The sequence below is a fragment of the Vulpes vulpes genome, chromosome 12 (assembly GCF_048418805.1).
Source record: "Vulpes vulpes isolate BD-2025 chromosome 12, VulVul3, whole genome shotgun sequence".
Taxonomy (NCBI): Eukaryota; Metazoa; Chordata; class Mammalia; order Carnivora; family Canidae; genus Vulpes; species Vulpes vulpes.
The window spans coordinates 80,889,907-80,905,000 of NC_132791.1; the positions used below are offsets into that span (position 1 = coordinate 80,889,907).

Here is a 15,094-nt window from a genome sequence, read left to right on the forward strand (position 1 = left end):
TCAAAATTTGTGTACATATAGTTTTCTCAGGAAAAATTCCACAGTTTTCTTAAATTCTCAAGGACTCATACTACACTTCCCTTTTTAGAAGAACTGAGAGCAAACTGATTGTTCTCGATTCTTGCTGTGCATCAGAAGAATCTATGGAGAACCTTTATAAAAAATCTGTGTCCTAAGACTCCACTCTACCCTGACTAAATCAGAATCTTGATAGACAAGGCCCACATGCATTAATCTAAAAAAAAAAAAAAAGAAAGAAAGAAAGAAAGAAAGAAAAGAAAAAGCCTCTTGAATGATTATAGTACACACCAGGGCTCTGAAACATTATGTAGCTTCAACAGAAAGGTCTTTTTGTCCAATCACTGAACTTTAAACTTAGAAGAATCCTATGAAATCAAAAAATTAGAACATTCCTTTTATAGGGAGGAGCCAGATCTGTTGAGAAACTTGCCCAGGACCACAACTAGTTAGAAATGGAACTGCTGCCAGGACTCTAGTTGCTCAAAACAAGAATATTATGTGCAAATGGATTCTCCCCTGAAAGATAAAATATGAACCCCAAATTGTACTGCTTTTAGATTCTTTAAAATCACAATTACTTTTTTATAAGAAAAATCATAAAATCGGGTTTAACATTCTTTCTACTCAGTTTTCTACAACCACCTCCTGAATTTCTTTAACAGAAAGAGTTCACCCCTTATATCTCATATGTAAAAATTAACCAACATCTGCATAAAGACTGTAGTAAATATACGAGAATCATAATAGTAGGGATAAGCCACAGAGGGTAGTTGATTATGATAAATACTCGGTGAAGATTGGCTGACCCCTTTATCAACTGGGTGAGAAATTCCTGATTATCCTAATTATGGCTCACCACAATTGTTTGTACTTTTCATTCTAGCTGTTTTATTTTAATTATCAAAAAAAAAAAAAAAAAAAAAGAACCAGACCATCCCCACAAAGGGAGATAAAACAGCCAAGGAATCTCCTGTGCTTCAGAAGGTATTTACATATCCCAAACCAGAATAGATCATTTAATAGATCAAATAGCATATTTATGCCAACAGAAAACTTTTAAATGCAATCCAAGTATAAGGGGGGGGGGGGGGGAGAAGGAAAGGAGGAGGTGACATTTCCTTTGTTAAACTTCACAATAAATTTACACCCGGATTCAGCAAGTGCCTTTCAGTGGCTTCATAGTAGCTGAGATAATTATACTACAGCCCTCTTGATGTATGAGTCCCCATTGAGAGAAGTTAGCTGAATCCCAAGGACAGCATTCCAGGGCGGTTAAAAGAATTCTTTCAATACACACCCACTGAGTGGCTTGGTTCAGACAAGATTTCCCCCTACCCCAGTGAAGGAGACAGTAGAGGGCATGGGGCAGAGTTCATTTTGTTGACAGGAATGCAGGCAGGTACATGAAAACTGCTAACATGCAAGTACTCATCAGACACCAAGAACTGATCTCAAATTTTAACCTATTACCTCCAGGAGATCATAAATGCTAAAGGACTAAAAAGTTTCAACTTATATGTTTAACCTCTCAGAGAGCCTGGGACAATGCCTCACATACAATGGAGAATGAGTAGACAAGTGATGAATTGAATGAAAAGGAAGTCCTGAACCTCAGTCCCAGAGGGCACAAGTATTCCCTGCAACTAATGGTGCTCCACACCACATCTTGTTTTGTTACCAATCCTCCCCCATCTGTATCTCTGGTGAAGGCAAAGTGTCTAGTCCTTGGCAGGGGCACATTTTATATATAAATGACAGGAGAGCAAGCCACCTTCAAGGAATCTAACAATTTTATATATTTTATCCTTATTTCCGGTTTCTTCCTATTAAAGTGTCAGTTCTACAAAGGCAGGAAGTCATGTCTGCATACAGATATTACAAACATGGCTAAGCTAATACATAAGCAAAAAAGAAGTAACCAATATAAATATTTTTTAATATATGTTATCAAACAAATAAATATTTAAGTAAAAACAGACTGGGCTTCACCCTGGAGAGACAAGAACCATAAGGCATCATCCTACCTGGTAGGTCTCACTCTTGTCACTGTGTAACATGGACATGATCCAGGCTGAAGTGGAAGCTGAAACTTTCCTGCTAGAAGTCTATACATTTATGTGATATTAATACTTTATAAATGCAAAATTATACATATTTTACAATAAATGCTCATTCTAATCCTGTAGGTGGTGCCATCCTTAGCCCCAGGCCACAAGACCTGGCCAAAAGCACATGCCCACTAGGATCCCTGAAACCCCTTCTGTATCATGGTCTAGGCACTATGGCCCTATGTTCCCTGTTCAAACAGCCCAAGTTCATTTATATAGAGACTGTGCAGAATTTGCCCCCAGATACTCACCGACCCTTCAACAGACAAACCCAAGGTCCACAAGGTGAGGTGTGGACAAGACTATCCACATGTAGACTCATGCATGCTAGGCCCATGCTTCTGTTCATGCTACCTGGCCAGGGGAAGATAACTCAAGAATTTGAACACTAGGGGCACCTGGGTAGCTCAGTCGGTTAAGCATCTGCCTTCAGCTCAGGTCATGATCCCAGGGTCCTGGGATTGAGTCCCACATGGGGTTCCTTGGCTCAACAAGGAACCTGTTTCTCACTCTCCTGCTCCTGCTCCCCCTGCTTGTGTTCTCTCTCAATCTCTCTCTCTGTCAAACAAATAAACAAAACCTTAAAAAGAAAAAAAAATAATTTGGAAACTCAAAATTTAAACCTGGCCTTCAAGGTTATCATGAAGGTATATTTTTCAGAATAGGACAAGTGCTGAACATAATGACAGTTTTTTAGTTTGATTTATAACTTCCTAATACTTACGTATACAGAATGTGGACCTGCATTCACATTCTTGTCCTGGGCACCACAAAGAAAGCAGGGCAGTGTTAGGGAAACGGGCTCAGGGCAGGTGGCCGTCGTAAGGGTCCAGAGCCAGTCACCAGGAGAACCAGACCTCAAATCCAACCCTCTACACCCTCACTGTCACTTCTTAGAGCAAACCTTCTCTCCCCTCCACTCCACTGCTTCCAAACACCTGGGTGTGGCCTCTCATGTCGTGATTCCATCATCCTGAAGAGTTGAGGCCACCGGTCTGGGAACCCAGAGGCCACCCTCCGGCATCCTGCACTTTCTCGTCAATACCACAGGAGCCAAACGCAGGCAACTTTAAGTCCAAATGTTTGCTCTACCTGTGCATGCTTGTAGCTACCTGTAGTGTAGACAGAATTTATGCTACAGGTAAGCAAGCAGTGACACATGCCTCAGGAACCTCACAAGATGCAGCCTGAGGCTTCTGAACATACATCTTTTTATAACTCTAAACCCAGAAGTGCATTAGTGTTCTTGCAAAACAGGCTGTACGGCAGTTTAGAAAGCCTACATATAATACCTTCATAAGACCTGTACTTAGAGATCCTTTCATCCAAGAAATTCAAAGCACTTTACAAGCTCCGAGCCATTCAGCCAAACACTCCAGGGAGGTATGCAGGTGGCCAGGGTTATACTCATTGACAAAGAAACTGAGGCAGGCTGACAGCCTTAAGTACCGTTCTTTAAAACAGTCTGTGCTTTTGGAAAATAAATGGCTTTAAACATCCACAAAAACACACCACCGATATGGGGGAGGGAGGCGAGACTTGTACTATTTTTATAGAAATTAAATTGAATGTAACAGAATTAAATACTATGTCACAGAAATCTAGGCCTTGCTGTACTTCTTTCAACCAAAAGGCCAAAAATGTACACTCTGTCCACTGCAAGTAGCATATCATTAGATTTGAGATCCCATTACCTTTCAAAATGCAAATTTCACAATCACAAATTTTAAACAGAAATCACACACTACACACCCCCAATCAAATTAGGCTCTTACACCTTTGGTCAAAAAGCACTTAGCAAAGGTGATTAGCATGTTCTCTCTAGGCTAGATAGGAATCCATTTCAAACCAGAGATTAGCTTCATTTGCTTTTTAGTGGGAGGTAAATGGCCCCAGGGAAGTCTGTCTGAGAGTGGTGGAGGAAGAATCCTCTTATAAATAAAGAAGATTAGGCATTCAGGAAGAATAAAGCATATAAAGTAGCCGTTGCAGTTACCTTCATATAAGCAAAACAAACTCTGCACTGAAAACATGTATCTCAAAGTTCTATTCTTAATAATCCAGCACTTAGTGAACACTTATTGTATGGTATCCGCTCTTCTGGGTGTCTGGGTGTTTAGCAATAAACTATTTTACAGATAAGGAAGCTGGCTCAAAAAAAAAAAAATTGACCCACACAGTCTCAAAGAGCTCATGGTGGTGCTGGAAAAAAAAATCATTTGTTCACTCACTAAGCTCAACTGCACAGAATCTGAAATACAAACGTTTACATCAATCTTCCGGGAAGCTTTCCATCTGATGGAGGAATGTGCACATGAAACAGGTTTCAAACAGGCACCTTAGAAACACAGGAGCAAAGCAGTGGAGCAAAAAGAGGGCTGGGGCAGGAAGGAGGGTTTGCAGAGAGAAGGTCCACTCCAACAGACAAATTAGGGGAAGGGGGAAGGAACTTTAGACCGGTGGAAATGTCTTATGCTAATGTACCAAGACATTCGAGAAACAAACCCAAGTCACCTGGGTTGTCTGGCATGGCTCCAGAGAGCCAGGATACATGAGAAGAGTTAGTAAAATGTAATCTGGGGCTGGATAGGTATGGGTAGATAGGCATTGGATATCCAGAGCTAAAGTATACACAACTGTCAAAGTAATTAACTGCTCAGTAAGATAAGTTTCCTGGAGGAGGGCTGGGGGGAACCTTCCTTGGATTCTAGAGTGGTGGTTTCTGTCTCCTATTGTTTAAAAGGACTGACCGGTTTATTCTTTCTTCATCATTAGAGCTAGCACAGAGATAATGGCCTACAGGTACCACTGCCAGCACCTTCCTTATATTAACTTATTTCAGACAAACCCAAAAAGGTAAATTTTATTACTATGACCATATTCCAGTAGAACTGAGGCACAGTGATGTTCCAGAAGAAACACCTGCTAGATGGGACTTTATGGGCTTCGCGTCCACAAAGCACACTGCAAACCAAGCGCAGAATTATTGCTAAGAATTTCCTTTCTCTCTAATTCCCTATGCTCTTTCCTCCCATCCTGTGCATCCTCACGATGCAAGTGTTGTGGACTCCCCAGGAGATGACTGATAAGCTCATGAACACTATATTCTCATCCATCACATAGTGCCTGCCACTTTCCTCCACTTCAGTCTCATGCAGGGCTATCTACCAATAAGAACCAGTGTCAGGGTGCCTCAGTGGCCCCTGAGTCACGTAAGTATCCAACTCTTGATTTCAACTAAGGTCATGATCTCAGGGTCATGAGATCAAGCCCTATGTCCGGCTTCATGTTCATCATGGAGTCAGCTTGCAATCCTCTCCCTCTTCCACTCCTGACTAGCACATTCTCTGTCTCTCTCTCTCTCTCTCTCAAAAGAAAAAAAAAGAAAAAAGAAAATCACAGGAAAGAGCCAATGTCAAAGGTGTCGTGCCCAATGTACACCAACAATATCATATCCACCTATTATCCACACCACCTACTCTTATTGCTGCCAACCCCAATCCATGATGGAGTGAGTGGTGTCACTTTACATATCAATGTGGCACACAGATATTGGTCAATCAGTTCCCTTCAGTTTTCGGTTTCACCTTTTTTTTTTAAATTTGGTCTTTTTAAAGATTTTTTTATGTATTTGAGAGATTGAGAGAGAGAGAGAGAGAGAAGGAGAGGGAAGGGGAAAGAGAGAGAGGGACAGAGCAAGCATGAGCAGAGGAGGGTCAGAGGGAGAAGCAGGGTCCCTGCTGAGCAGGGAGCCTGACGAGGGGCTTGATCCCAGCATCCTGAGATTATGATCTGGACCAAAGGCAGACACTTAACTGACTGAGCCACTCAGGTGCCCCTGGTTTCACTTTAACATCATCAAATATCCTTGGGTTTCTAGCCTGATTCCAGGAGGTGTTGAATTGTAGAATAACCCAAATGATTGTCAGCATGCCCTCCTTGAACTCCTCCTCCCTTCTAGTAACACATTGTGAAGTTTGGTTTACATAAACAATCCTCCATTGGTTAACAAGCTCCTTTAGACAAACATGAGAGATGCATAAAGTCCACAATTCAGGTTTTGAGAAGATTTGTAAAGTACTTAGAATAGTTCATGGCATATAGTAAGCATTCATTAACCATTGTTTGTTATCATAAGTATTTATTCTCAGATATGTATACTTAAAATAGTTATTGCTTTGATTGTATAAGGTGCCACCAGGTTACCTGTCCTTTCAATATTTCTTGTCCAATTCAACTAACTCTTCCCATTGAACCAGGTCTTTCCCATAGTTTCCTCCAACAATGACAAAAATAGACTCCTAGACACCAAAACACCAGACCTCCAGACTTGCCAAGACAAGACTGAATTTAAGACTATGAGTAAGCATGGAGCAGGCCAAAGCCATACCACTGGTTACACCTTAAAGTCTGCTTTCACGCATGCGTTTATAACTATCCATGGATGGGTGAGACTCCTGAACGATAATATAGACTACACCTGACCAAAGAGCCCCCTCCTGCTGACCTGACTGAGGGCTAAAAAAGAATCATGGCCACATGCCTTGCACTTCGGTTGACATGTTGACACAAACCCAGCTGCTGTCAGACTGTGTGACCTCACCCCAGGATGGGAGCCAGACACTTCACTTGAGATCTCTGCATTTATCAGATATGGAAGGTGTTTACTTGCTTTCTCTTTTGGCAAAACAAAAGAGAGCAGGGACCAGAGGAGGTGAGAAGGTAGAACCACAAATTGTCCAGACTCCATTACCCTAAATTACTTGATGAATCAATATTCCTTGGTCCCGTTTCAATAGGAGGTAAACAACTATTAAAAATATCTGATCTTGGGACAGCTGGGTGGCTCAGTCAGTTAGGTGTCTGCCTTCAGCTCAGGCCACGATCCCAGGGTCCTGGAATCAAGCCCCACATCAGACTCCCTGCTCAGTGGGAGGCCTGCTTCTCCCTCTCCCTCTGACCCTCCTTCTGCTCATGCTCTCCTTCACTCTAAAATAAATAAGTAAAATATTTTTTTTAAATCTGATCTTCATTGTGCTTTTAATCTCTTTTCCCCCTATATCAGAGAATGAATATTCGTGGCCTCCTCACTAAAGGGTATCCCCCTTCAGGGCAACCTCAGGCAAAACCCATTTCCCTCTTCTTCTACCTTTATACCCTTCTTCTATCACTCCTTGGTCAGTAGACTGCAATCCATTAACTGTGACAGAGTCCAGCATCCTGGCACATCCCTTCCTCAGCATGTCCCAGTGGGAAAGCCAAGATCACACTCATTGTAGACATTGTCCTGATTCTTGGCTGGTTGAATGATCTCAGGCCAATTTCCTCACCTCTACCTCTGCAGCCCTATCACCACCAAAATCCTCCCAAGTTATGAGCCCACAAGGTGTTCCACCATGCACAGACAAGACACCAAGAATCACGGGAAACCAGATCCCAGTCTTACCGTATAGGTGAAAGAGCTGTGTCCGTAGGAGTGGGGGCCACCTAGGGAACAAATTAAGACAACTAAATATAGGTGGGAAAAAAAGAAAACAAAAGAAACACTTCATCTTAGCCCCTAAGTGGAATTCAAAAGTGTGAGGGCCCACAGCGCAATGCAGAAGAGCTGGCAAGGAGCCCAGTGGTACACCTGAAATCTTTCCTCTCCACCAAGGCAGACTATTTTTATATCTGATGTACTAGAAAGGGAAAATTAGGCAGATGGAGTGTGTTTTTATACATATTTTTTAAAAATTAGAATATAGCACTGACTTTACAAAAATGGCTTAGCGAGTTGTTTCACCACTGATTTTAAAGTAATTTTAGGTGTTTTTAAGACATACAGCCATTTATTAGGTGATATAAAGCATAGGCAATCAATAAATAATATTTCAATGGAACTCCACTCTTTCTTTTTAGGAAAGATCAAGCTAGGGCCAAAATGTTCCACTCTGCTCCCTCTTCTTCGTTTAACGAATGTCCCATGTGTCAATAACACACATTTAGAAGCTCCAAACAGAGGAAGCCATATGTATGACCACATACATTGAAGAATTTAATCAGTTAATGTTTCAGGATCCACCCAAACACTGACAGCACACAATCAATGGAAGAAGTTACTTTGTAAATTGGATTTTTTTTTCCCCCTTGAACTTGAGATCTAGAAGCCTGCATGGCTTGATTTCCCTGGAAAATTTCCAGATCTGCACTTCAGTTTCAACTTTGTAGATTGGGCTTTGTTTCTTAAAGACAATAGTGAATGGTTTTGCTACTCGCTATTAAATCTGCTTTTAAGAGCAGTCTAGGTATTCTTTGTGAGAGGCTTCTGTTATTCTCATCACGTGTTTTTATTTTTGATTTTTCTTCTTTCTTCTCCATTTTAAATCCCCTCTCTTGGTGGCACGCCTAAGTGCTCAGGTAATATACATACAAATGCTTCAACGGACAGATGGGTAAGTACCATCTCGGGGTGCCCATACTTCTTAGTGAAAAAAGTACCCACAACAGAGTGCAGTAATTTCATCCCCTCAAGTGCTATAATGATCCCTGCAGGGGGTACTTTGCAAATAAAATTGCAGCACAATGGATATATAAATTAAGGCTACCAATAATGCTTGACAATACAATGAACTAAGTTTTCTAATATTCCCATTTCTAATACACACATTGCACAAAACCAGAAAAATCACTTTAAAACCAGTAGCAACATAAAACTTGTTAAACTATTTTTTTTTTTTTGCAAAGTCAGTGCTATATCCTCATGTTTTCTAAATCAATAAAATGGTTTTCAGGAATGAAATATATACTCCAGGAGGGTAAACTTCCAAAGAGAGATCCTTTTATAAACTGGGACTTCTCAGCTTTGTAGTTTAATCTCCATAGGCACAGGATACTTGGGCAGCACATTAATGACCAATGTTGAAGACGTCTTTGCTAAAATGCTAAATCCCAACTGGGTATCTTGTCGTTAAATTTTAATACATTATTATCCCCCATTTTATAGGTGAGGAAATGAAGGCAGAGAGAAGTAAAATAATTGGCCTAAGGTGACATGGCTAGTAAGTGGTAGAACCAGAATGTGAAGCTGAGAACGCCAGCTCCAGAGAATTTAGAGAATTTAGCTACCGTTCAAGATCACCCCAGTAGTGGGACTCAAGTCTCTACTTTTAAAGGGGTGGGAGGACTTTGCTTATGAGACATTCTTCCTGCCCAAAGCCCAGAAACAGCATTCCTACTAGGGTCCCCCTGAATTATGGGGATTGGTGTCTACCCACCTGTTCCACTTGCTTTTAGGAATCTAGACATGCTCTGTCTCCAGAACTGTGCATATACCATGGAATGTCAAGGCCATCAATATTATATCACATGAACCTGAAGGTCGGTTCAAAAGGGTACCAGTTATTTATGGGAATGTGTTAGTCACCTCAGGCAGAGAGGAGAAAACGAAGAGCTTGGAAATGTTCCCATTTTACCTTAATCTTTAACATAAGAACTCTACTGCCAACTACTAACACATTCCAAAGTCAAAGGTAAAATCAGTATTTTAACATAAAAATATCACTTGTAGTAGTCACTTTTTAGGATTTAATGTCACCAACAAGTCAAAAGATCCCATCACATTAGATAGTACCTGAAAGCTCTCAAAAGTAAGCAACTCCTCCAGAGTGAGGCTATACCTTAATTTGAGGGTGATTTTTGCTCTAAAGGTGGTATCTGCCATTTGGAAAGAACATGAGAATAAACAAAGCATAGAAGCCGGTATCTAAAAAAAAGAAGAAGCCTGTATCTATACACTGGTGATAAAACAAACCATTTGAACATTAGCAGATGCCTTAGTCTACTTCTGAATTTGCTTGTTTAAAAAAAAATTACCTGGATAAAGCCCTCTCCAAGGCCAAATAAACCCTTTTGCCCTAAATACATATTTTTTCTTCTTTCTCTCCCTCTCTCTCTCTCTCTCTCTCTCTCTCTGTCACATGCGCACACACACACACGCACACACAGTTGGGGAAAACTCTATAACCCCAACCCCCTATTTCAGCACTTCAAAACTGGAATGAAGTACATATAAATAAAAATGAAAGATTCAGAGAAACAGTCTAATTTTTGGTAAGCTCAAAAAAAGATAACACTGCTAAATTTATCATTACACTACTAACATTCAATAATAAGAACTCACAAAAAAATCATCTGTGTTCTATAATTAGGCCACTGCGTTTCTCTGATGTCCCAACAACCTAAAGAATGTCAAGAAATAAAAAGTACAGGGCGAAGATATACAAAATTTAAGCACATCTACATAATTTAGCCAGTGTTGATATGCTCACCTTTTTTAATGGAAATTTTAAAAGAGTAAGACGGGAAAATTCAGAGGACTCTACTGCTCAGCCTGAATGGGTATGTCCCAGAGAGTATCGAAAATTGTATTCTCCCATTTGAAATCTTCTGAGTTTTATCTTCTTGTTTTGACTAGAGGTCTCTTGATAAAGGGCCTGCAGTGTTATAAACTATCCCATTACTCACTCTCCTCAACTATCCCCAATGGAACAGGAAGGAGGTAAATCTTGGAGTCCTGCACTTCTATTCCTTAATCATACACACAAAGACCCCTCAAAGCAATAAATCTGTCTTTCACTGTAGCACCATGATTCACACCTAAAACACAGCGGAGAAGACAGGTACTTGGAAATGCCATGCCCCAAGAAAGGTATCTTAATACATTAAAAATAAGATTACTTAGGCAAACTGGTGGTGTTTCTTCTCAAACAAGACATCACACCAGCAAGTATATCATTCTAATTAAGAGTCATCAGCCGTGTTAAAGGCAAATTTTATAGAGCAAAGCTTTCCAAACAGAACATTTCAGGACTCAGTACCCTTTCTAAGCTCTATTAAAAGCAAACATCTATATCATGTTAACCCACTTGGGCATGACTTTAATTAGTGGAATTGGCCTGGTTGTTAGCATGACTTTCCTCTCATAAATTTGTCAGGGCAGAAACATGACCAATGAATGCTAAGTTTTAAGATGCTACCTAATTATATAAAACAACTCTTAGTTTTACATAGAAGTGGTTAAGAATCACAATATACTATCAATTCTCAAGAAAAATATTTGATGTTAACCCATTTTCCAAGATTATGCGCCCATTTATTGACTAGACCTTGAACAGAAGACATGTTTTCAATAGTCAGGATTCTTTTACTTTGAATTAAAAAAAAAAAAAAAAAGGCAACTTTCCAGGTTTATGTGAATTTTTAAAATTTGGGTGGGTTTTCCTATTCAATACACCAGTGCATCACTTTTATTTATTTGTCTTGTTGGGGAGAGGCAGTAACAGAAGTGCACAGTCAATACTTTTAAGCACATTAAAATCTCTCTAGCTGGAGAATAAGAACAATGCCTCCCTCTTGCCAAGCAAAAGCCAGCAGCCAACAGAACAAGGCCAAATGATAGAAAACACCTCCTGCAGATTTTACTAAACTTTTTTGTTGGGTTTGCACCATTATTATCAGCTGCCCTTCACAACTGCCAGCCTGTTACATCAAATTTCCTATCAGCTCAGTATCAGTATGATAACAGTACAATGGTCTCCCAGCTCCTAGATTTGAGATTGATGAGTAGATGCTAATGAGGGCTCTGTCTGCAAGATATTTTTTTATATTTGACTCCCTGACCTTAACTTTATTTCATTCAAAAATCTGGAACTAAAGCTCACATTGGGCGCTCAGAAATGCATGTAGACATTCTCTCAGCAAGAACCAGACCAAGCTGACAGACAGCTTCTTTAACTGCTTTTCAGCAAAATGGCCGCCTCAAGGATTAGCTCTGAAATGGCTGAGAACAGGAATTTTCCTAAGGACAAAGAATGACACATATTTTTCACAGGAGTAAATATATGGGATAAAAACATTTTTTAAATAAGCACACCAAGGTACACTTGGAAGAAAAAAAAAACAGTACTGAAATTGAAAATGGATTTTGTTTCTTAAAGAATGAATTCAGTGCTACCACACTTTTAAGGTTGTTTTATTTTTTATTGATTTTAAAGAGCTTTCTAATAAGATTATATGCCCTACATTGTAGGGCCAAAAGCTCTTTGACTCAATTTAAATGAATTGTGGTCAGCTCAACTTTCAACAAAGGACTCTCTTATCCACACTCCATTAACATTATATTAAAACGAAAGTATCTCCTTTGACTTTTTGGTTGTGCTGCTGGAAAACACTAATAATAATGCCTGTGTCTGAATGTATATGCAAACAGAAATACACTTTCTCCAATAAGCCTGTGTTAACAGATCTGGCATCTATAGTAAAGTACATGGACACAATATGTTACTTAACAAAAGAGTACATCTTGATGAACGTTCCAGCACAAAACATGAGTTCCTGGGGATTATTTCAAACTTACTAGTGGCATGAATTAGTTTTTGAATGACACTTTTTTTTTTTTTAAATCACAGTTGTGTTATGTTTTACCTCCAGCTTTAAAGCCATGCAAATGGAAGAAAACCAATCTTAGTAAACATTCCTCTGACTATCATCAGGTTTAGGAGAATGTTATTTCGAGACCTAAAGAACAATGCAGTATAAACCACAGATGCTGGTGCCTGTCAGATATGAAATGTCCAAAGATTAACCCACAGCAAACTCTCCCAGTACTGCATTCCAGGGTCACTTAAATCCGAATGTAAGGAAGACGCCTTTTGGCTAAAAATGTAGATGTCAGGCAGCTGCACGTCAGACTTTAAAAATGATCTTTGGAAAAAATCTCACAGGCTTATGCTATCCTAAAACAGCAAATACTGACTTTTCTTTCTTTCTTTTTTTTTTTTTCTTTTTAATGTAATACCAGTAAACCACATTCAAGGTCAGAAAAAGTCTACTTGGCCACCTGAATAACTCTGCCTTATTTGGTATCCAAAATTAAAAGGCAGAGATTTTAAAGTAGTAGTTAAAGGCTAGATTTCGATATGAAAACTTAAAATTGGGGCAGGGCATAAGCCAAAAGAAGGACAACTCATTTAATGGCATTTAGTAGGCTTATTTGTTAAATATACACGTTTTCATATACAGTCCACAAAGTAGTACTAAATTTTTTTTTTAATTTTTATTTATTATTTATGATAGTCACACAGAGAGAGAGAGAGAGGCAGAGACATAGGCAGAGAGAGAAACAGGCTCCATGCAGCGGGAGCCTGACGTGGGATTCGATCCCGGGTCTCCTCTGCCCTGGGCCAAAGGCAGGCGCCAAACCTCTGCGCCACCCAGGGATCCCAGTAGTACTAAATTTAACCAAGAATGGCTAATGTCAAAACCAGACATATATGGAATGCTTATGTATATTTTCAACAGTCCCAAAATTGTTAGGCCTGCCTCGAATAGGCTAACAGATACCTAAGAATTATTAAAATTGTAAAATATATGAAGAGGCATGCAGATCAAGGAGCACGCTAGGCAAAACATGACTAAATTGAGATCCCTGGGTGGCTCAGGGGTTTGGCACCTGCCTTCAGCCCGTGCGATCCTGGGGTCCCAGGCTTGAGTCCTGCATCAGGCTCTCGGCATGGGGCCTGATTCTCCCTCTGCCTGTGTCTCTGCCTCTCTCTCTCTCTGTCTATCATGAATAAATAAAATCTTAAAAAAAAAAAAAGATTAAATTATATCCTTAAATCTATCTTCCCTTTAAAATGCACCCCCAACAGACACACATTCACCAGCACACAGAACACAACCAGAGGATTGCTCAGAGTCTATAGCCAAAATGACAGCCCAGCAGTTTGTGGGTTTTATAAATGGTGGTTTGAGATTTAGGTTTTGTTTCTCTATATAAATAAAATATATTCTCCTGACACTAGAGCATCACAAAAAAGATTCATAGACCAAGTGGTTTACCAATTTGTCTTGATCAAAGCAGAAGACCAGCTAGTTCAGAAGTCCCCTCTACCTGCCACTTGATTATGGATAGCCAGGCATAAAGCTGGTTTTATTGATTTGCCAGGAAATGCTCCCTGCCATCAAGTTCAGCACTCAATAATGAACCATAAATACTCGATTTCAATGAGGCACTAACAATCTTCCAAGGAATAGGACCAACTTTCTAACAACATCTTAAAGGTTGAGGAAGAGGGTAAGGAGGGAAAGCACAGACTCAAAGGATGGGTGTTAAGGAGGAACAGAGGAGGCAGTGGAGTTTTCTATTATCTGAGGATCATGCTGAGGTACAATTATGTTCAGACTGCAAAACAAGTATGCATCTAAGAGTTTTGCACTCCAGGTCCCAGTATGAATAGAGTTTATGAGCTGAAGGGAAACTTTGCTGAAAGTTATCATGGTTTACTGGTGGGTATTTTTGTACAAATTAAAAAAAAAAAAACACTTTTTTTTTTTAAGCCCACCACTGATGCTGTGAAAGGCTCAATAATTATACAAGGAAGCATAAATATGTCTCTCTAGCTCTGTCCGGTTGGATAACAAGCAGCTCTTGAAGCTGAAAAGTTCAAAGAAGGAACTTGTTACACCAGAGCCCTAAATCTATAAATCTTACAGCTGACATTTCCCAACCTAGGGCAAAAACAGATTAGAAGATCAGGAGGGGCATTTCTATTCTTAAGGACAGAACCAGCAGCTGCTGTCCTCATTTGGAATACTTGGCTCATGCAAACTTGTTTACGCATTTGGTGTATTCATATAATTTGCCAATTTGCTAGGCCTGACACCAATAAGGTGGCTGGACATTTGCTGTTGTCCATTTGTTGACTCACACTAACTCCAGGCCTGATGCCACATAAAGAGAACCTGGCCAGCTAGCTGGGAGAAGTCTTGATAAAAGAACAAAGTCTTGATTTCTCTTTGGGGTGGTGGGGGTGGGGGGATGTCAAGAAGTATCTTTCCTTTTTAAATTTTTCTAATAACCCTCTTGTTTATCCTTTTCTTTTATCAAAGCTAGGTTGATTCCTAGAATGTTTCAATAAATAGTC

The 15,094-nt window shown here is 39.9% G+C and overlaps 1 protein-coding gene across 4 annotated transcripts in view; it reads right to left on the bottom strand.

Moving 5' to 3' along the window:
- LOC140594628 (uncharacterized) overlaps positions 1–15,094 on the bottom strand; it is a 312,713-nt gene that overhangs the window by 257,374 nt on the left and 40,245 nt on the right. For all 4 annotated transcript variants that reach the window (XM_072729032.1, XM_072729030.1, XM_072729033.1 and 1 more), the window contains exon 2: positions 7,576–7,616. In XM_072729032.1, the coding sequence (XP_072585133.1) occupies positions 7,576–7,616 (41 nt within the window). The remainder of the gene's footprint in view (positions 1–7,575; positions 7,617–15,094) is intronic.